The 21,549-nt window shown below is 50.2% G+C and overlaps 1 protein-coding gene across 9 annotated transcripts in view; it reads left to right on the forward strand.

Moving 5' to 3' along the window:
* Positions 1-21,549, forward strand: part of KDM2B (lysine demethylase 2B) — a 162,524-nt gene that overhangs the window by 30,826 nt on the left and 110,149 nt on the right. For all 9 annotated transcript variants that reach the window (XM_064379679.1, XM_064379685.1, XM_064379680.1 and 6 more), the window contains 2 exons: positions 5,819-5,997; positions 6,484-6,590. In XM_064379679.1, coding sequence (XP_064235749.1) covers positions 5,819-5,997; positions 6,484-6,590 — 286 coding nt within the window. The remainder of the gene's footprint in view (positions 1-5,818; positions 5,998-6,483; positions 6,591-21,549) is intronic.

Genomic DNA, 21,549 nt, shown 5'->3' on the forward strand with positions numbered 1-21,549 from the left:
GCATAGATGATCTTGAGCAAGATTAGGGAGGAGGCGCGTGGAGGTAGGAGGCTGGCCACAGAGGGGCGAGGGCACGGGGGTTGTAACAGCAGGATTTCTGCCAGGTGGGCCTCCTGGAAAATCTGAGTGAAGTCCACCTATTCCAGGCACCTGGGTAATGAAGGCACTGGCCCTGCCAAGATCAAGGCCGGAATATCCAGTGAAGAACTGGGACGCCCCCTGGTGGACAAAAACTGTTCTCCCCTGGATAAGCGGCTTCACCGGATCCCTGGGGAGGGGACCTGGCCACTGGTCTGGTCTGGGTGGTCTGGGATTTTTTTTTTTTTTTTTTAAATTAAGACAGAGTCTCTGCTGGGCATGGTGGCTCATGCCTGTAATCCCAGCACTTTGGGAGGACGAGGTGGGTGGATCACGAGGTCAAGAGATCAAGACCACCCTGGCCGACATGGTGAAACCCTGTATCTACCAAAAATACAAAAAATTAGCTGGGCGTGGTGGTGAATGCCTGTAATCCCAGCTACTTGGGAGGCTGAGGCAGGAGAATCGCTTGAATCTGGGAGGCAGAGGCTGCAGTGAGCTGAGAACGTGCCAGAAAAAAGAGTCTCACCCTGTCACCCAGCCTGGAGTGCAGTGGCACGACCTCGGCTCACTGTAATCTCCACCTCTTGGATTCAAGCAATTCTCCTACCTCAGCCTCCCGAGTGGCTGGGATTACAGACGTGTGCCACCATACCTGGCTAATTTTTGTATTTTTAGTAGAGATAGGGTTTCATCATGTTGGCCAGGCTGGTCTTGAACTCCTGACCTCACGTGATCCACTCACCTCAAGTGCTGGGATTACAGGCGTGAGCCACCGTGCCAGGCCTGGTCTAGAGTCATTTTTCAACCTTAGCATGTGATAAAGATTCAGTATTTGGGGGATGGGAGAAGAACCTGGGCTTAGGCATTAGAATGAATCGGATTCAAATCCCAGCTCTGCCACTCACAAATTGGGCATTCCTGGGCAAGTTAGTTGTCCAAGCCTCAGCCTCTCCTTCATTACATGGGTGTAACTGACGTTCTGCTTCACTGAGCTGTGACCATGATGAACCTAAAATGAGATAAGCTACGTAGGGAACTCACCTGTGCTGACGCGCATAGTGAATAGTAATGACTGTAACTGGTGGAAAGAGTGCTCTGGGGAGCTTGAGCCAGTCGCTGCATCTCTGGGCCTTGGTCTCCCCATTTGTAAAACAGGAACTGCCTTACCTCGCTTTTCTAGGGCTGCTGTGAAATTTACATCTTGAACCCAAAAGATAGAAATACGCAAGTTCTCTTACATACTTAAGGAGTTCCTTCCTTCCTTCCCCCTTCCTTCCTCCCTTTCCTTCCTTCCCTCCCTTCCTTCCTTCCTTTCCTTCCTTCCCTCCCTTCCCTCCCTTCCTTTCTTCCTTCCTTCCTTTCCTCCTCCCTTCCTCCCTTCCTCCCTTCTTCCATTCCTCCATTCCCTCCCTTCCTTCCCTCTTTCAGAATGGGGGCAGCCTGGGCAACACAGTGAAACCCTATCGTGCTGGGCACGGTGGCTCATGCCTGTAATCCCAGCACTTTGGGAGGCTGAGGCAGGCAGATCACCTGAGATCTTCCGCCTCTTAGGCTGGCCAACATGGTGAAACCCTGTCTCTTCTAAATATACAAAAATTAGGTGGGCATGGTGGTACGTGCCTTTGAGCTGAGATGGTGCCATTATACTCCAACTTGGGTGACAAGGTGAGACTTCGCCTCACAAAAAAAAAAAAAAAAAAAAAAAATAGATAAATAAAACCCTGTCTCTACAAAAAATAAAACCCTAGTTGGATGTGGTGGTACCCAGGGAGGCTGAAGCTGGAGGATCGCTTGAGCCTGGGAAGTTGAGGCTGCAGTGAGCCATGATCATGCCATTGTGCTCTAGCCTGGGTGACAGAGCGAGACCTTGTCTCAAAAAAGAAACAAAAAAGGGCATGGAATCTTGCTGCATTGCCCAGGCTGGTCTCAGACTCCTAGGCTCGAGCCCCATCCTCCCACCTCTGCTTTCCTACGTTCTGGGATTACACAGGGTTAGTGTTATTTTTCAGTTCCTACCACATGAGAGGCTGTGTTTATTCATTCAACAAATATTGACCATGGGCCTGTTATGGGGCAGGTTCAGTGAACGGATGAGACTATTACCCAGATGAACATCTGAGCTCCATGAGAGTTTCGTCTAGTTCAAGGGCCAGCAAACTTTCTCTGTTAAGTGCCAGAGAGTAAATTCAGGGTTTTCAGGACATTCGGTCAGTGTGGCGACTGCTTAGCTCTGCCTTTGTAGCACGGAGCCACCCTATACAATATGAGAACCAATGAGTGTGGCCGTGCGCCAGGAAACCTTTGTAAATGGACCTGAGAATTTAAGTTTCGTATAGTTTTCATATCCCAAAATAGTATTATTCTTTTGAGTTTTCCCTCTCCGTGAAAAAAAATGGAAAACCTCTCAAAACTTACAGCTCTTGGTAATAAAAAAAAAAAAATTGAGTCTGGGTGCCGTGGGTCATGCCTGTAATCCCAGCACTTTGGGAGGCTGAGGTGGGCGGATGACTTGAGGTCAGGAGTTCAAGACTAGCCTGACCAACATGGTGAAACAGTCTCTACTAAAAATATAAAATTGGCCGGGCGCGGTGGCTCAAGCCTGTAATCCCAGCACTTTGGGAGGCCGAGGCGGGTGGATCACGAGGTCAAGAGATCGAGACCATCCTGGTCAACATGGTGAAACCCCGTCTCTACTAATACAAAAAATTAGCTGGGCATGGTGGTGCGTGCCTGTAATCCCAGCTACTCAGGAGGCTGAGGCAGGAGAATTGGCTGAACCCAGGAGGCGGAGGTTGCGGTGAGCCGAGATCACGCCATTGCACTCCAGCCTGCCTGGGTAACAAGAGCGAAATTCCGTCTCAAAAATAAAAAATAATAAAATAAAATAAAATAAAATTTAGTCAGGTGTGGTGGCACATACCTGTAATCCCAGCTATTCTGGAGGCTGAGGCAGGAGAATTGTTTGAACTCGGGAGGCGGAGGTTGCAGTGACCCAAGATTGCGCCACTGTGCTCCAACCTGGGTGACAGAGTAAAAAAATAGTAAAAGAATTATTAACTTCTGGGTCACACAAGGATAGGCAGCAGGCTGGATGTGGCCCTTGGGCTGTCATCATTTGCTGGCCGTTGGTTGGTTTAACCTGTGACCTGTTGAGGTGGCTGTGAACAAAGGTGGTCACTGGCTTCTTGGGGGTTTTCCTGTTTGTTTGTATATTTCTTTTCTTTTCCTTTTTTCTTTTTTTTGAAAGAGATCAGGGCTGGTTGCAGTGGCTGAAGCTTGTAATCCTAGCATTTTGGGAAGCCAAGGTGGGCAGACCACTTGAGGTTAGGAGTTTGGGACCAGCCTGGCCAATGTGGGAAAACCCCGTCTCTACTAAAAGTACAAAAATTAGCCAGGCATGGTGGCAGGCACCTATAATCCCAGCTACTCAGGGGGCTGAGGCAGGAGAATCGCTTGAACCCGGGAGGTGGAGGTTGCAGTGAGCCAAGATCACGCCACTGCACTCCAGCCTGGACAACAGAGCAAGATCCGTCTCAAAAAAAATGAGTATAATTAAAAAAAATGAATAATGAATGTTGGGTGTCCTGCCCAGCATGTGTCATACGACGTCACATATGAATAACGGCAGAACAGAACGGAACAAATGAGTGTGAGTGCCTCCTACTCAGGAAGATGCAGCCTGTCCAGAAAGAAGGGAAGGCCCTCTACACTAGGAGACGGGAAGCTTCTGTGTTAGCCCTGGAGCCCCTACCCGCTGCCAAACCGTCAGCTCTCTCTGCCTTCCAAAGTACTGGGATTACAGGCCTGAGCCAGTGTGCCCGGCCAGCCCCTATTCTTGGTACTTGGAATAGAGTAGCAAGCAAGAGACAGACAAGACTTCTGTCCTCATAGAATAGTAGGGAAGAAAGAAGAGACAGTAGACAAGGAAATTTGCTGGCCGGGCGCCGTGGCTCACGCCTGTAATCCTAGCACTCTGGGAGGCCGAGGTGGGTGGATCACCTGAGGTCAGGAGTTTAAGACCAGCCTGGCCATCATGGTGAAACCCCATCTTTATAAAAAAAAAATAAATTAAAAAAAAAAAAAGGAAATTTGCTATTTAGGAATTGTGGTGGGCACTAGGGAGTAACAGGAGGCCCATTCGTGTGCCAGACACTGTGACAGGTCATCATCTGATTGAATCCTTACAACCAGCCCATTGGAATGGTTGGTAAGATGAAGATACAGAGGTTCATAGAAGTCCAGTAACTTTGCTGGCATCACATTCTAGGGAGGGAGACTACTAAGAGCTAATTTTCTGCAGAGGTAAGTGCTATCCTAATGCTCTAAACAAACAGAAAGGCCTTGCATGTGCGGCTAAGGGATGCTTCAGTAGGCTGTGGGAGCTGTTGAAGGTTTTTTTTTTTTCTGTCTCATTGTGTTGCCCAGTCTGGAGTGCAATGGCGTGATCTCAGCTCAGTACAACCTCCCCCTCCTGGGTTCAAGCCATTCTCCTGTCTCAGCCTCCCAAGTAGCTGGGATTACAGGGGTGTGCCACCATGCCTGGCTAATTTTTTTTTGTATTTTTAGTAGAGATGGGGTTTTGTTATGTTGTCCAGGCTGGTCTTGAACTCCTGACCTCAGGTGATCTGCCTGCCTCGGCCTCCCAAAGTGCTGGGATTACAGGTGTGAGCCACTGTGCCCGGGCATTGAAGGTTTTAAGCAGAGAGAGGAGTGCCCCTGTCGGGGTTCTGTTTTGGAAAGCTTACCTTGGCTATAGTGTTGAGGGTGGGTAGGAGGGGCTATTCCAGAGACTCCTTTAGGAAGCTTTTTTTTTTTTTTTTTCTTGAGACGGAGTCTCGCTCTGTAACCCAGGCTTGAGGGCAGTGGTGTGATCTTGGCTCACTGCAACCTCTGCCTCTCAGGTTCAAGTGATTCTCCTGCCTCAGCCTCCCAAGTAGCTGGGACTACAGTCTCCCATTACCACTCCCAGCTAATCTTTGTATGTTTGTTTGTTTATTTATTTATTGAGACGGAGTTTAGCTCTTGTTGCCCAGGCTGGAGTGCAATGGTGTTATCTCAGCTCACTGCAACTTCCGCCTCCCAGTTTCAAGCGATTCTTCTGCCTCAGCCTCCCAAGAGGCTGGGATTACAGGTGACCACCACCATGCCTGGCTATTTTTTTTTTTTTTTTTTTTTTTTTATAGAGATGGGGTTTCACCATATTGGTCAGACTGGTCTCGAACTCCTGACCTCAGGTGATCCACCCGCCTCGGCCTCCCAAAGTGCTGGGATTACAGGCGTGAGCCACTGCACCCAGCCCTTAGTTTTGTATTTTTTGTAGAGACAGGGTTTCACCATGGTGGTCAGGCTGGTCTCGAACTTGTGACCTCAGGTGACCGGCCCTCCTTGGCCTCCCAAAGTGCTGGGATTACAGGTGTGAGCCACCATGCCTGGCCATCTGTGTATTTTTAGTAGAGACAGGGTTTCACTATGTTGGCTAGGCTGGTGTCGAACTCCTGACCTCAGGTGATCCACCCCCTGGATTAGCATAGAGGCCATGGTGGTGCAGGGAAGCAGGTGGGTGGGAGACAGATCCAGGAAGGAAAGGCGACAGGGCGAGATAATTGAACAGTCATGGAAGAGGGGTGAGGACTGTGGGGAACGGTGGAGGAGCTGTGTTTGTTTAGCGAGGGGCTCCCGTGTAGGATCTGAAGACTTAAGTCCGCATGAGCAACCTGTGTGTGGCTTCTGCCCGCAGGGAGCCGGCGGCTTGTGGACGTGATGGATGTGAACACCCAGAAGGGCACGGAGATGAGCATGTCCCAGTTTGTGCGATACTACGAGACGCCCGAGGCCCAGCGAGACAAGCTGTACAACGTCATCAGTCTGGAGTTCAGCCACACCAAGCTGGAGCACTTGGTCAAGCGTCCGACCGTGGTAGGTCTGAGCCCAGGTACCCTCCCCAGACCCCTTCCACCTCATCTCCTTCCCTGTCCCCTGCCACCTGGGCTGTGCCTTGCAAAACTGCTCGTGTGGGTGAGGCTGGCTGGGCTTGGAGGCATGGGCGTGACTAAAGTTGGCAACATGTTTTGTAGAGACAGGATCTTGCTATGTTGCCCAGGCTGGCCTTGAACTTCTGGGTTCAAGTGATCCTCCCACCTTCGCCTCCCAAGGTGCTTGGATTAGAGGTGTAAGCTCCCATGCCCAGCCCCAGCAACTCTTTCATCTCCTGTTGAAGGGACTCAATTTTCCCTTCTACAAAGCAGGGGTCCTGTCATCCCTGCCCTTCCTTCCTCCCATGTTGAGAATATGGAGCCCACAGTGGGGGGCGGGGGGGCACCCAAGGACTCCCCAGGGAAAAGGGGTATTTGTGTCTGGCTCTGCAGTGGGGCAGCGCAGCGCTGACGCTGGTCTGGCTTTCAGGTAGACCTGGTGGACTGGGTGGACAACATGTGGCCCCAGCATCTGAAGGAAAAGCAGACAGAAGCCACGAACGCCATTGCAGAGATGAAGTACCCGAAAGTGAAGAAGTAAGACTGCTTGGCTGGTGGCTGGGGCTGGGAGGGGGACCCCCAGCCTTGGGGAGCGGGGAAAGGAGGCTTGAGCTTCGCAGCCGCTCCTGTTCAGAACTGAAGGACTGCCTCTGTGGGGGCACAGCTGGGATGGGAGAGACAGGTCCTTTGTGGGTGCAGGTTGGCTGCAGGGCCCCTGATCTCTGCTGTGGACCCTGCTTCCCTGGGGCTCTGTGACTTGAGGAGGAGTGATGGCAGATGTCTCTTTGCATCGGTGTGTGTCTGTGCACAGGGCACAACTGTGTGTACTTTTGTGCACTCCCTCTGTGCGACAGTGTCTGGGGAGTAGGCATTGCTGGGAGACCTGCCCACATTGGACGCTTTGGTTTTGGTGAGCCATGGGGAAAGTCCTGGTGTTCTTTTGTTCCTTGGTGTTGAGACCTGGGTGCTTGTACCCAGGAGTTCGAGATCGCACCACTGCACTCCAGTCTGCGGGACAGAGGAGACTCTGTCTCAAAAAATAAAAAAAAGGAAAGGAAAGGGGAAAGAGACACAGGCTGTCCCAGGCAGGGCAATCGCTCTGGGTTTCCTAGAGGAGTTGGCACTGGCGGCTGGAATCCATTAGCATCTCTCTGCTCAGTCCTGCTGCCAGGAATGCCCCCAGGAGCTTCAAGGCTGTGAACTTTTCATTCACTCAGCCCTTAATTCAGTGCGTAGTGAGTTCGGACTGCATGCCAGGCTTTGTGAGCGAGGCCAGCCGGCCGGCCCTTGGGCTTCTCAAGGTTTTGCTTTCCAGCCCACTCGCTCTCTCCTTCTTTAATTACTTTGTAGGCATTTTTCCTCCCCTTCAAGCTGAAGCTCCATCCACGCCTTGGATCTGGGCTGCATCAAAGGCAGAGACCGGGCTGGAGGTGGGGAGGGAGCAGGGCTTGTTTTCCGTTTCATTCTGCTTGGATTCAATCGCGGCAAAATTTACAGAGCTCCTGGCACGGGGAAGTAAAATGGCAAACAAGACTAAAAGCCCCTGCCCTCTGGAGAACACGCTGCATGTCGAGTGTCTAGGGGGCTGAGGGGCCCTTCCAGTCCGGGGAGGGGAGCCGGGGCAAGAGGGGTCCTGTTTGGCTGGTGTCATCAGGAACGCATCTTGGAGGGGACATTCTGTCTGATCTTAAATGACAGAGGAGACCAGGCACTGTGGATCACGCCTGTAATCCCAGCACTTTGGGAGGCCGAGGGGGGCAGATCACCTGGGGTCAGGAGTTTTTTTTTTTTTTGAAAGAAAGAAAGAAAGAAAAAGAATAAAGAAGAGGAAGAAAAATGAAGAGAAAGAGAGAGAGAGAATGGGAGTATTGCTTTCTTTCCCAGGCTAGAATGCAGTTTAGTAATGGGTATTGAAAACCTCTTTTATACCAATAATTATACTTGATGTAAACAGGAAGGAATAAGGGAAGAAAATAACATACGAGCAGCCAACCAATATTTCATTTAAACCTATGAAATGCTATGCGATTACTGAGGAGTGATTTACTTCCAATTATATAGTCACTTATGGAATAGGTGTGAGGTGGTAACGTATGTTTTATGTATTTGAAGTGGAGAGTTCTATAAATATTTATTAAGTTTACTTGTTCCGGGTCTGAGTTCAAGTCCTGGATGTCCTTGTTAATTTTCTGTCTCGTTGATCTATAAAATCGTTAGCTCTTCTTGTTACATTGATCCTTTTGCCATTATGTAATGTCCTTCTTTGCCTCTTTTGCTCTTTGTTGCTTTAAAGTCTACTTTATCAGAGGCGAGAATTGCATCTCCTGCTTTTTGTTTATTTGTGTACTTTTACTCTCTGATTGGTTGATAAATCTTCCTCCTCTTTGTTTTGATTGTTGCATGTGAGATGGGTCTGGATGCAGCATACCAATGGGTTTTGGCTTTTTATCTGATTAGAATATATATAACTTTAATACTGGCATTTGATGCTAGCTGTCTGTTTTGCCCATTAGTAAGTGTAAATTTTTCGTTGTGTTAATGTTCTTTTCTTTTTGATATATTTTTGGAAAGGCTGATATTGGTTGTTCCTTTATATGTATAGTGCTTCTTTCAGAAGCTCTTGTAAAGCAGGCCTGGTGGTGGTGAAATCTCTAAGTACTTGTTTGTTCGCAAAAGATTTAATTTTTCCTTCGATTATAAAGCTTAGTTTGGCTGGATAGGAAATTCTGGGTTGAAAGTTCTTTTCTTTAAAGATGTTAAATATTGGTCCCCACTCTTTTCTGGCTTGTAGGGTTTCTACTGAGAGATCTGCTGTAAGTCTGATAGGCTTCCCTTTGTGGGTAACCTGACCTTTCTCTCTGGCTGCTCTTAGTATTTTCTCCTTCATTTCAACCCTAATAAATCTGGTAATTATGTGCCTTGGGGTTGGTCTTCTTGAAGAATATCTTTGTGGTGTTCTCTGTATTACCTGGAGTTGAATATTACCCTGCCTTGCCAGGTTGGGAAAGTTTTTCTGAATGATATCCTGAAGAGTATTTTCCAACTTGGATTCATTCTCTTCATCACATTCAGGTACACCTATCAAACGTAAATTAGGTCTTTTCACATCGTCCCATATTTCCTGGAGACTTTGCTCATTCCTTTTCATCCTTTTTTCTCCAATCTTGTCTTCTCGTTTCATTTCACTGAGCTGGTCCTCGACTTCTAATATCCTTTCTTCTGCTTGATCAATTTGACTGTTTAAACTTGTGCATGCTTCGCAAAGTTCTCGTGTTGTGTTTTTCAGCTCCATCAATTCACTTATATTCCTCTCTAAATTGTCCATTCTTGTTAACATTTCGTCAAACCTTTTTTCAAGGTTCTTAGTTTCTTTGCATTGGGTTAGAACAAGTTCTTTTAATTCACAGAAGTTTCTTATCACCCACGTTTTGAAACCTGCTTCTGTTATTGGAACACACTCGTAATCTATTAAGCCTTGTTCCGTTACTGATGAGGAATTGCGATCCCCTGTGGAGGGAGAGGCATTCTGATTTTGAGTATTCTCTGCCTTTTTACGCTGATTTCTTCCCTTCATTATATATTTATCCGTCTGTTGTCTTTGTAATTACCGACCTTCTAACTAGGTCTCTGAGCAGACGTCCAACTTGTTGATTCCCAGCGCCAAAATCTGAGCAATCCACTGCGCCGGCCAATTGATGGTGCCCGGGAATCTCCGGACTCTGCACCAAAAACTGGCACACTAAGGCACCAGCAAAACTGCCGCGCCGGCCACAAGAGTCGCCCTGGCGACACGTGGGGCTCCTCTGCTGGGAATCTCCTAGTCCGTGAGCAACAAATATTTGTCTGAAAGTGTGGCGTCCTCTCGTTCTCTGCGCTTTCACTGGGAACTACGAGCCCGAGCTGCTAGTGATCAGCCATCTTGGATCTCTCTCTCGGGGTCAGGAGTTTGAGACCAGCTTGGCCAACATGGTGAAACACCATCTCTCCTAAAAACACAAACATTAGCCAGGCATGGCGGTGGGCGCCTGTAGTCCCAGCTACAGGAGGTGGGAGAATTGCTTGAACCTGAGAGGTGGAGGTTACAGTGAGCTAAGATGGCATCACTGCACTCCAGCCTGGGTGATAGAATGAGACCCTGTTTCAAAAAAATAAAAAAGACAAAAAAAAAAAAAAAGAAAGACAGCTGGGCATGGTGACTCAGGTCTGTAATCCCAGCACTTTGGGAGGCTGAGATGGGTGGATCACCTGAGATTGGGAGTTTAAGATCAGCCTGACTAACGTGAAGAAACCTCGTCTGTACTAAAAATACAAAATTAACTGGGCTTGGTGGCGCATGGCTGTAATCCTAGCTACTCAGGAGGCTGAGGGGGGAGAATTGCTTGAATCCAGGAGATGGAGCTTGCGGTGAGCTGAGAGCGCACCATCGCACTCCAGACTGGGCAACAAGAGTGAAATTCCGTCTCAAAAACAACAACAACAACAACAAAAAAGCCAGGCGCGGTGGCTCAGGCCTGTAATCCCAGCACTTTGGGAGGCTGAGGCAGGCAGATCACCTGAGGTCAGGAGTTCCAGACCAGCCTGACCAACATGGTGAAACCCTATCTGTATCAAAAATACGACAATTAGCTGGGCGTAGTAGCAGGCACTCGAAATCCCAGCTACTTGGGAGGCTGAGGCAGGAGAATTGCTTGAACCCAGGAGGTGGGGGTTACAGTGAGCTGAGATGGCGTCATTGCACTCCAGCCTGGGTGACAGAATGAGACCCTATCTCAAAAAAATAAAAAAGAAAAAGAAAAGGCAAAAACAAATGACAGAAGAGATGGGAGAGAAATGAAAAGGGGACTGAAAAAAGGCTGTGCGACTCAGAAATTATTAGTTACAGGCAGATGATGGCTCATCAATTGATTGATTCATTCATTCATTCAGCACCTATGTCTTGAGTCCCTGACTGGTGCTGGGTACTGCGGTTACAGTAAGGAGAAGAGGTTCCTGCTTTCCTGGAGCCTCCACAGCACATGGGGAAGACAGATGTAAATCCAGTAATCACAGAAACAGATGGGCGCTTACAGCTGTGGTGAGGCCCACGGCGCCCCAGAGCTGGTGCTGGGGGAGGAGATTCACCCAGTCAAGGTGTCAGGGAAGGCGTTCTGAGCTGGCGTCTGAAGGCTGAGCAGGGTTACTTAGGTGAGGAAGTCTGGGAGGGCTTTCCCGGCTGTGTGTAGTCGAAGTGGGATGGTGAGGAGGGGCAGGGTTAGGGTTAGGGCGGAGGCAGTGAATGCAGGGTGGGTGCCGGAGGGGCCCGGAGGAGCAGAGGGTCTGCACTTCCCCTAAGAACAGCTGGAATCCCCTCGAGATTTTGAGCGGAGAGAAATGTGTCATGTGTCGGAGAGAAATGTGTCATGTGTCGTGGTTTGCATTCTGCAGGTCTTCCTGTTGCTATGGGGACGGGAGGGCGTGGGGGCAGGTGAACGTGAGGAGGCCACTAGGTGGTGTGGAATTGGGAGTGACGGGCAGGGAGAGGGGAGGGGAGGAGGGACAAGGATTTAGGAACGCGAAAGAGTCTGTATTGGGTGACAGAGTTCAGTTTCATAATTCATGCCTACCTTGTCTTGCTCAGATACTCAGTATATTCTGCACTTTACTGAAAGATTCCTTTAAATAGTAAGCTCTATTCTTATATTTAGGATCCTATCTAATGACCAAAAACAAAAACAAAACATAAGGCTCACACATTCCCAGTTTTTTTCTTTTTTTTTAAACTGTTGTCCGTCATTGTGCACATACCCAGTTTGTTTTTTTTTGTTTGTTTTGTTTTTGAGACGGAGTTTTGCTCTTGTTACCCAGGCTGGAGTGCAATGGCACGATCTCGGCTCACCGCAACCTCCGCCTCCCGGGTTCAGGTGATCCACTCACCTCGGCCTCCCAAAGTGCTGGGATTACAGGTGTGAGCCACCATCGCTGGGCTCATGCTCCTAGTTTGCTAGAACCATATGTCTTGTGGTCGAATTTTGTGGCAAATAGATCTATGGACTCCGTCAGTGGTCATGGAAAGTGGTTAGAGGATTTGAACCTCCTTAGGAAGGAAATTGTCATCTTGGAAATTTGTTTTGCTGAAAAGAGTGCCAATTGCAGTTAATAAGCAGGGTAAAGGCTGGGTGAGGTGGCTTATGCCTGTATCCCAGCACTTCGGGAGGCTGAGGCAGGTAGATCATGAGGTCAGGAGATCGAGACCATCCTGGCCATGGTGAAACCCCATCTCAACTAAAATACAAAAAATTAGCCAGGAGTGGTGGCGCGCCCCTGTAGTCCCAGCTACTCAGGAAGCTGAGGCAGGGGAATCGCTTGAACCCAGGAGACAGAGGTTGCAGTGAGCCGAGATTGTGCCACTGCACTCCAGCCTGGTGACAGAGCAAGATTCTGTCTCAAAAAAAAAAGAAAGAAAGAAAGAAAGAAAAAAGCAGGGGAAAAAACCCCACCATGATGAAGTCCTCTGGGATCCTGGAACAGTTCTGTGGAATTTAATGACAATGACATAGTTTCTAGAAATCGTGGTGCTTTCATGCTGGAGGCCCTGGAGGGCAGAGATGGCTGTCAGCACAGCCGAAGGAGGGAGGGACTGCAGTAGGGAAGAGGGAAGAGACACAGACGCATCACTGCTTCCCCCTACCAGACTCCAGGACTTTTGGTGATGGATGTAATGGGTTTAGGAGGTTTTTTTTTGGTTTTTCTTTTTTTGTTTTTTTGACAGAGACTCAGTGTCACCCAGGCTGGAATCCAATGGTGTGATTTTGGCTCACTGCAACCTCCACCTCCTGGGTTAAAGTGATTCTCCTGCATCAGCCTCCTCAGTAGCTGGGATTACAGGTGCACATGCCACCATGCCTGGCTAATTTTTGTATTTTTAGTAGAGACGGGGTTCTGCTATGTTGGCCAGGGTGGTCTTGAACTCCTGACCTCAGGAGTCTACCTGCCTTGGCCTCCCAAAGTGATGGGATTACAGGCGTGAGCCACCGTGCCTGGCCAGGAATCTTTACATTTATTTATTTCTGATTTTTTAGAGATCAGAGTCTTGCTTTGTTGCTCAGGCTGCAGGGTAGTGGCACCATCCTAGCTTACTACAGACTCAAACTCCCGGGCTCACGTGATCCCCCTACTTCAGCCTCTTGAGTAGCTAGGACTACTGGTGTGTACCTGGCTTTTTTTTTTTTTTTTTTAAACAGAGTCTTTCTGTTTCCGAGACTGGAGTGCAGTGGTGTGATCTAGAGTCACTGCAGCCTCCTCCTCCCAGGCTCAAGCGATCCTCCCCTCTCAGCCTCTCAAGCCATTGGGCCCACAGGCACACGCCAGTACACCTGGCTAATTTTGTTAAAGATGGGGTTTCACCGTGTTGCCCAGGCTGGTCTTGAACTCTTGGACTCAAGCAATCCACCCACCTTGGCCTCCCAAAGTGCTAGGATTATAGGTGTTAGCTGCCACGCCTGGTTGATACTTTTAAAAATTATTATTATTTTTTTAAATTTGTAGAGGTGGCGGTGGGGGAATCTCTCTGTGTTGCCCAGGCTAATCTTGAACTCCTGGCCTCAAGTGATCCAGATTGTTGGGAATATGGGTGTGAGCCACCATCAGCGCCTGGCTTAGGACTCAATGTTTTTCTTTTTTCTTTTTTTTTTTTTTGAGACGGAGTTTTGCTCTTGTTACCCAGGCTGGAGTGCAATGGCGCGATCTCGGCTCACCGCAACCTCCACCTCCTGGGTTCAGGCAATTCTCCTGCCTTAGCCTCCTGAGTAGCTGGGATTACAGGCTCCCACCAGCACCCGCTGGTAATTTTTGTATTTTTAGTAGAGACAGTAGACATGGGGGTTTTGCTGTGTTGGCCAGGCTCGTCTCGAACTCCTGATCTCAAGTGATGTACCCACCTCAGCTTCCCAAAGTGCTGGGGTTGCAGGCGTGAGCCACTGTGCCTGGCCTCAATGGTTTTCATGTGAGATGCTAAAAAGGGTAGGAGTGATGGAGTCGAGTGGGGTAGTCACAGGAGACAAAAGGTTTGTGAGGAGTATCTGATTCCTTTTGTTATCTTACGTGCAAGACATCATCCTGTGTAGTAGTGGGTGGACTTCAGTGCGTAAAGTTAAGTCCCCATTCTCATGGAGCATCCACTGTGGTGAGAAAAAAGAGACAGGAAAGCAAATGAGGGAATAATTTAGGAGGTTTCACTGTCATGAAGAAACATAACGCAGGAAAAAGGATTGGGCTGAATAAATACTGAAGACAAGGTGCATCTCTGCCCTGCAGAAATGTGTTGGATTCATAGAACGATTTGTCTTGGAAAATTCCTTATAACCATATAGACCGTGACTGTTACTTGGGAGTATTCCTGCATTAGTTGCTTATTGCTATATAATAATTATTCTAAAACTTCACAGCTTAAGAGAAATTTTAGCAGCTTAAAAACAGCCAACATTATCTCACAGTTTCTGTGGTGCAGGAATTGGGGAACAACTTAGCTGGGTGGTTCTGGTTCAGGGTCTCTTACAAGCTTGTGTCAAGATACAGGCCTTGGGCCGGACGTGGTGGCTCATGCCTGTAATCCCAGCACTTTGGGAGGCCGAGGCGGGTGGATCACGAGGTCAAGAGATCGAGACCATCCTGGTCAACAAGGTGAAACCCTGTCTCTACTAAAAAATACAAAAATTAGCTGGGCACGGTGGCGCATGCCTGTAGTCCCAGCTACTCAGGAGGCTGAGGCAGGAGAATTGCCTGAACCCAGGAGGCGGAGGCTGCGGTGAGCCGAGATCGTGCCATTGCACTCCAGCCTGGGTAACAAGAGCAAAACTCCGTCACAAAAAAAAAAAAAAAAGATACAGGCCTTGGCCATGTGTGGTGACTTACACTTGTAATCACAGCACTTTGGGAGGCCAAGGGAGGTAGGTAGATTGCTTGAGCCCAGGAGTTCAAGAACAGCCTGGGCAACATAGTGAGAAATGTGGTGGTGTGGGGAGTGACGCAGGCCTGGGCTGCAGTCATCTGAAGGCTCAACTGGGCTGCAAGATCCCCATGGCTGTTGGCAGGAGGCGTCAGTTCCTTGCCACATGTATCTTTCCATAGGGCTGCTTGAGTGTCCTCATGACATGGCAGTGGGTTCTCCACAGTGAATGGTTCAAGAAACACCAAAGAGGAAGCCACAGTGCCTTTTATGACCTAATTTCGAAAGTCACATACTGCTCCTGCTATATCCTATTGATTAAAAGCAAATCACTAAGTCCAGCTCATACTCAAGGGGAGGAGAATTTAGCTCCACCTCTGGAAGGGAGGTGTTACAACGCATTTGTAGACGTGTTTCAAAGCCTCCACAGTTCCCTAGTTCTATGACATGGGCTCACCGTTTTCACTTAGGACCGTTGGGTTCTGCAATAGATTCTGGAAATGGATTAGTGAGTGTCCTCCCCTCCTTTGCTCCTGTAGGACACAGGGTTTGTAGAGATTAAGTATCTTGGTGGAATGAAGACACGCTGTGGTCTGACAAGCAGTAAAGGAGCTCAAAAGCCCAGCAAAATGGGGACCCCACATAATGCATGGGTTTAGCCCCCAGATAATTGATAGTTGAGTTCAAGCTCTTCCCCATATACTTTCTGGGGGGGTGGCAGGAGGAGGAACTGGGGAAATTTGGGGGAGTGAGAAGCTGACACACAGAGAGGACGAAACGGAGGCATTGAGCTGAGCACGTTTTGGGGCAGCCTCTGCTACTCTCTCACGCCAGCCTTTCTTTCTTTCTTTTTTCTTTTTTTTTGAGATGGAGTCTTGCTCTGTATCCCAGGCTGGAGGGCAATGACGTGAACTCCGCTCACTGCAACCTCTGCCTCCTGGGTACCGTTTCAAGCAATTCTCCTACCTCAGCCTCCCAAGTAGCTGGGATTACAGGCACAAGCCACCATGCCCAGCTAATTTATTTTTGAATTTTTTGGTAGAGACAGGGTTTCACCATGTTGACCAGTCTGGTCTTGAACTCCTGACCTCATGATCCGCCTGCCTCGGCATCCCAGAGTGCTGGGATTACAGGTGTGAGCCACTGCGCCCGGCCACCTTTCTTTTCTCTTTTATTCATAGGACTCTGCCTGATAAATTAAATTTCCCTCCTTCCTTCCTTCCCTCCCTTTGTTCCTTCCTTCCTTCCTTTTTTATTTTTTAATTTTTTTTTTGAGACAGGGGCTCTGTCACCTGGACTTCAGTGCAGTGGCACAATCAGAGCTCACTGCAGCTTCAGAGTCCTGGGCTCAAGGCATCCTCCTCCTTCAGCTTCTGGAGTAGCTGGGACTACAGGTGTGTGCCACTACCCTTGGCTAATTTTTTAAACAACATTTATGTGGCTGGACACAGTGGCTAACAACTGTAATCCCAGCACTTTGGGAGGCCAAGGCAGGTGGATCACCTGAGGTCAGGAGTTTGAGACCAGCCTGGCTAACATGGCGAAACCCCATCTCTACTAAAAATTCAAAAATTAGATTGGGTGCAGTGGCTCACGCCTGTAATCCCAGCACTTTGAGAGGTGGAGGCAGGCAGATCACTAGGTCAGGAGTTCAAGGCCAGCCTGGCCAACATGTTGAAACCCTGTCTCTACTAAAAATGTAAAACTTAGCTGGGTGTGGTGGTGGGCACCTGTAGTCCCAGCTACTCGGGAGGCTGAGGCAGGAGAATTGCTTGAACCCGGGAGGTGGAGGTTGCAGTGAGCTGAGATCGCACAGTTGCACTCCAGCATGGATGACAGAGCAAGACTCCATCTCACAGACACACACAAAATTTCATGTAGGCTGGAAGCAGTGGCTCATGCCTATATTCTCAGTGTTTTGGGAGTCCAAGCTGGGACGATTTCTTGAGCTCAGGAGTTCAAGACCAGCCTGGGCAATGGCGCGAGGCTTTGTTTCTAATAAAAAAAGAAAAAAAAATAGTCAGGCACAGTGGTGTGCTCCTGTAGTCCCGGCTACTCAGGAGGCTGAGGCAAGAGGATTACTTGAGCTCAGATCATCAAGGCTACAGTGAGCTATGATCACGCTACTGTACTGTAGCCTGGGTGACAGAATGAGACCTTGTCTTTTTTTTTTTTTTGAGACGGAGTTTTTGCTCTTGTTGCCCGGGCTGGAGTGCAATGGTGTGATCTTGGCTCACTGCAACCTCCGCCTCCCAGGTTCAAGCGATTCTCCTGCCTCAGCCTCCTGAGAAGCTGGGATTACAGGCGTGCGCCACCATACCCAGCTAAACTTTGTTTCTCTATGTTGGTAAGCCTGATCTCGAACTCCTGATCCCAGGTGTTCTGCCCTCCTCTGCCTCCCAAAGTGCTGGGATTACACGTCTTTTGATGTTGCCCATGCCCAGGCTGGTCTCAAGTTCCTGGCCCCAAGTGATCCTCCCATCTTGCCTCCCAGCTGGGATTACAGGCATGAGCCACTACACCCAACCCTAGCAAGTCTTTCATCTCTTCTTTTTTTCTTCTTTTTTGAGACAGAGTCTCACTCTGTAACCTCACTTCCTGGGTTCAAATGATTCTCTTGCCTCAGTCTCCCAAATAGCTGGTACTACAGGCACATGCTACCACGCCCAGCTAATTTTTGTATTTTTAGTAGCTACAGGGTTTCACCATGTTGGCCAGGCTTGTCTTGAACTGCTGACCTTAAGTGGTCCATCTGACTTGGCCTCCCAAAGTGTTGGGATCACAAACTCAAGCCACTGCGCTCAGCCCATATCCTTGAAGGGACTGTGTCTCCTTGTACAAATGTAGGAGTTCTGTAGTCTCTGCCCTGCCTTCCTCCCATGCTATGGGGGAGACAGAGCTCACAGTGGTTGTGGAAAAGGGTTCACAGGTGGGCAAGATGTTTGTCCATCTGGTTGCATTGGAATTTGGCATCCTCTACTTTTTTTTTTTGAGACAGAGCCTCATTCTGTTGCCTAGGATGCAATGCCAGTGGTGTGATCTCAGCTCACTGCAACCTCTGCCTCCTAGGTTCCAGTGATTCTCCTGCCTCAGCCTCTTGAGTAGCTGGGACTACAGGCGTGCACCACCACACCTGGCTAATTTTTAGTATTTTTTTTAGTAGAGACGGGGTTTCACCATGTTGGCCAGGCTGGTCTTGAACTCCTGATCTTAGGTGATCTGCCTGCCTCAGTCTCCCAAAATGCTGGGATTACATGCGTGAGCCACCATGCCTGGCTGCATCCTTTACTTGTCAATCAACCCTCCTTCACATATGAGGGCTTTTATGTCTACATTGCACATTCACCTTTAACCCGAAGACCACCTCTCATCAACCATGTTTGCTGACATCGTAAATGATCATCCCTGCGTAGTAAGTCAGATAGGGAAACTGGCCTGGCACAGGGAGGATGCTGTGGGCAATGGACTAGACCCCAGGCCTCTGGATTCCTGGCTTCTTCTCTCAACTGCTCTACCTTGAAGAGAGGAACAAAGCCAGCATTCCTGTGTGGATGGACCAAGGCGCCGTGATAGACACTTGGCATGCATATCTCAATACTTGCGGCAGGAGATACTATCCATTTTACAGACAAAGAAACTGTGGTTAATAGTGGTTCAGTGCAGGTAATGGGTGAGTACAAGGCAGTAGGGTTAGGCGAGGCATGGTGGCTCATGCCTGTAATCCCAGCACTTTGGGAAGTGCAGGTGGGTGGATTGCTTGAGGCCAGGAGTTTGAGACCAGCCTGACCACCACAGCAAAACCCCATTTGCTGGGCGCAGTGGCTCACGCCTGTAATCCCAGCACTTTGGGAGGCCAAGGTGGGTGGATCACCTCAGGTCAGTAATTCAAGACCAGCCTGGCCAACATGGCTAAACCCCGTCTCCACTAAAAAACAAAAATTAGCCAGGTGTCTTGGTGGGCACCCGTAATCCCTGCTACTTGGGAGGCTGATGCAGGAGAATGACTTTAATCTTGGAAGTGCAAGTTGCAGTGAGCCGAGATGGCACCATTGCACTCCAGCCTGGGTGACAGAGTGAGACTCCATCTCAAACAAATCAAAACAAAACAAAACAAAAAACCCTTCTGTACTAGAAATAAAAAATAAAAAATCAGCCGGGTGTAGTGGTGTGCCCCTATAGTCTCAGCTACTTCGGAAGCTGAGGCAGGAGAATGGCTTGAACCCGGGAGATGGAGATTACAGTGAGCTGAGATCACACCACTGCACTCCAGCCTGAGCAACAGAGCATGACTCTGTTTAAAAAAAAAAAAAAAATTCACCAAAGACATTAGGGGCTGGTGAGGCTCCTGGGTAACTGAGATTCCTTTAAAAGTAAACAAACAAACAAACAAAAAATGCTGGCCAAACCAAGTGCTTCTTGGGCCTGGTATGACCCATGAAGACACCAGTTAGAGGCCCCTGATTAGTGGGACTCTGAGTTGCGGAAAGGGGGAAGATCGGTCCAATGTCACACAGCCCAATGGAGTAATTGCAGGGTTGCTGCAGGGTGCTACAGTTACACAGATGAATCAGATATGGGCCCTGCCATCAAGGAGCTGAGGGATTTGTTTCTGAAAACATAATTATCTCATGTGGATAGCCTGGTCCAGCCATCAGGGCTGTCTCCTCTCCTAGCTCATTTAACCCCACATTTATTTTTATTTTTGAGAGAGAGGGTCTCCTGTCTCACCCATGCAGGAGTGCAGTGACACAGTCATAATTCACATCAGCCTTGACCCCATGGACTCAAGCAATCCTCGCACCCCAGCCTCCCTGGTAGCTGGGACTACGGGCATGACAGCACCACTGTGCTGATGATCGTGTTGTCTTAGGGGTGAAATGAGGTCATACATGTAAATGGCCATTATTATTATTAGCACTTGGTAATTAGAACCTGTTAATATTCCTCAGTAGTCCCTGTGGCTAGGGTTTGGAGAAAGAATGCAGAGGCTGTAATCTGCCCCTGCAGAGGCCATCGGACCACCTCCTGCCCACTTGTGGTTTGGGGGAAGGGTGTGGCCGGTGGGAGGAGGGCGGGGACTCTGGTTATCTGGAGGGTGGGACTTCTGATTTGAATGGGATCACCACCTGCAGCCGGAAGTTAGTGGTGAGGTTTACCTGTCACCTCTGGAGTCCTCTTAGAGTTAGGGCGTATCAGGTGGACCTAATGGGGGCAAAGCTGAGGGACTGGGAGACAGGCAGCCTGGGTGAGCCCTGCCTCTGATAGACTGGTGACCTGAACTGGAGGCTGGACCGGAACTCGAGGCTGGAGTCACAAGGCTCTGTGTTCTTACCTGAAAACACGGAGAACCCTGGGAATGACTTTCTAGGGTCGTTGTGATGTTTCCGTTAAGTAATCCAGGTACCATAGTTGGGATGATGCGGTGAATGTGTATTTATCTCAAAGGATTCTCTCAATCATGCTATGATGTAGGGCACACAGTTACTAAGCCACCAGGCAGGGAAAGGGGCAGTAAAAGAACATCTTAGAATGCAGAGTTGACCTTCAGTGCTGAGCAGTGAGGACGCCCCTCAGAGAGGGGAAGTGAGTTGCCTAAGGCCACACAGCTCGTGGGCCTTGGGGTCAGAGCCGCTTCCCCCTTCTCTACGCGGCCACACTTGGGATCCCACACTCCCCGCCGCCCCTAGCTTGGGACCTTCCCATGGCTGTGTCTGGAGGGGCGCATTTTGGGAAGGTGGCTTTGCTGGCTCTGGAACACGGGGCGCAGGGGGTTGGGGAGAGCCAACCCTGTCTCCCTACCGGCCGGGCGAGGGGCGTCTCCTGCCGGCGGCTCGCGCTGCTTCCCGGTCGCCCCGCGGCCTCCCTCCGCCTCCCTGTCTGCCCCGCGCCGCGGGTGTTCAGTTTCAGCGCGGGCATGAGCGCAGGCAGCGCCGGGCTCCCCGCGGAAGGAAGGCAGCGAGCGGGGGCCCCGTGTCCTCGGCCGGGGCCTGGCAGCGCCGTGGAGGGGGCTCGGCTCGCGTCGCCGCCGGGAGCGGGGCCGGGCGTGCGTCGAGCCTCCGCCGCCGAAGGGGACGCCCGGGAGCCGAAGGGGACGCCCGGGAGCCGCCGCCGGCGCCGCCGCCGCCGAGGGTAACCGCGGGCCGCGCTGCCCGGGCACCCCCTCCTTTGTGGCGCTGCGCGGGGCGGGTGTGGGTGGCCTCCCGCCCGCGGGCTGCACGGCTGGCGTCGCGGAGCCGCTCTTTGTGTTTCCCAGGGTCGGGTGCGAGTGTGCGCCGCGCGCTTGGCACCTCCCGCGCCCCTCGGGTGCCCGCGTTCCAGGGCCCCTCCCGGCCCTTTCCCCGCGGGGACGCCGCCGGAGCCTCCGGGGGAGTTACGCCAAGTTGGAGGGAAAAGGGTGGGGCGGGGCCTCCCCGCCTCCGCAGCCCCCAGGCAGCGCCCCAAAGTTGGTGCTGCAGGTGCAGCGACCCTCCTGCCGCTCTCCTCCCTGCCTGCCCGGCCTTGGCAGGCGGGAACCTCCTAAGGGCTCAGTTTGGGGGCTCCCGATGATCTGCCGCAAACTTGGAGGGTGCCCTG

Source organism: Aotus nancymaae, unplaced genomic scaffold (genome assembly GCF_030222135.1).
Source record: "Aotus nancymaae isolate 86718 unplaced genomic scaffold, 86718_ANA_hifiasm-v0.15.2.pri h1tg000021l, whole genome shotgun sequence".
NCBI classification, from domain to species: Eukaryota; Metazoa; Chordata; class Mammalia; order Primates; family Aotidae; genus Aotus; species Aotus nancymaae.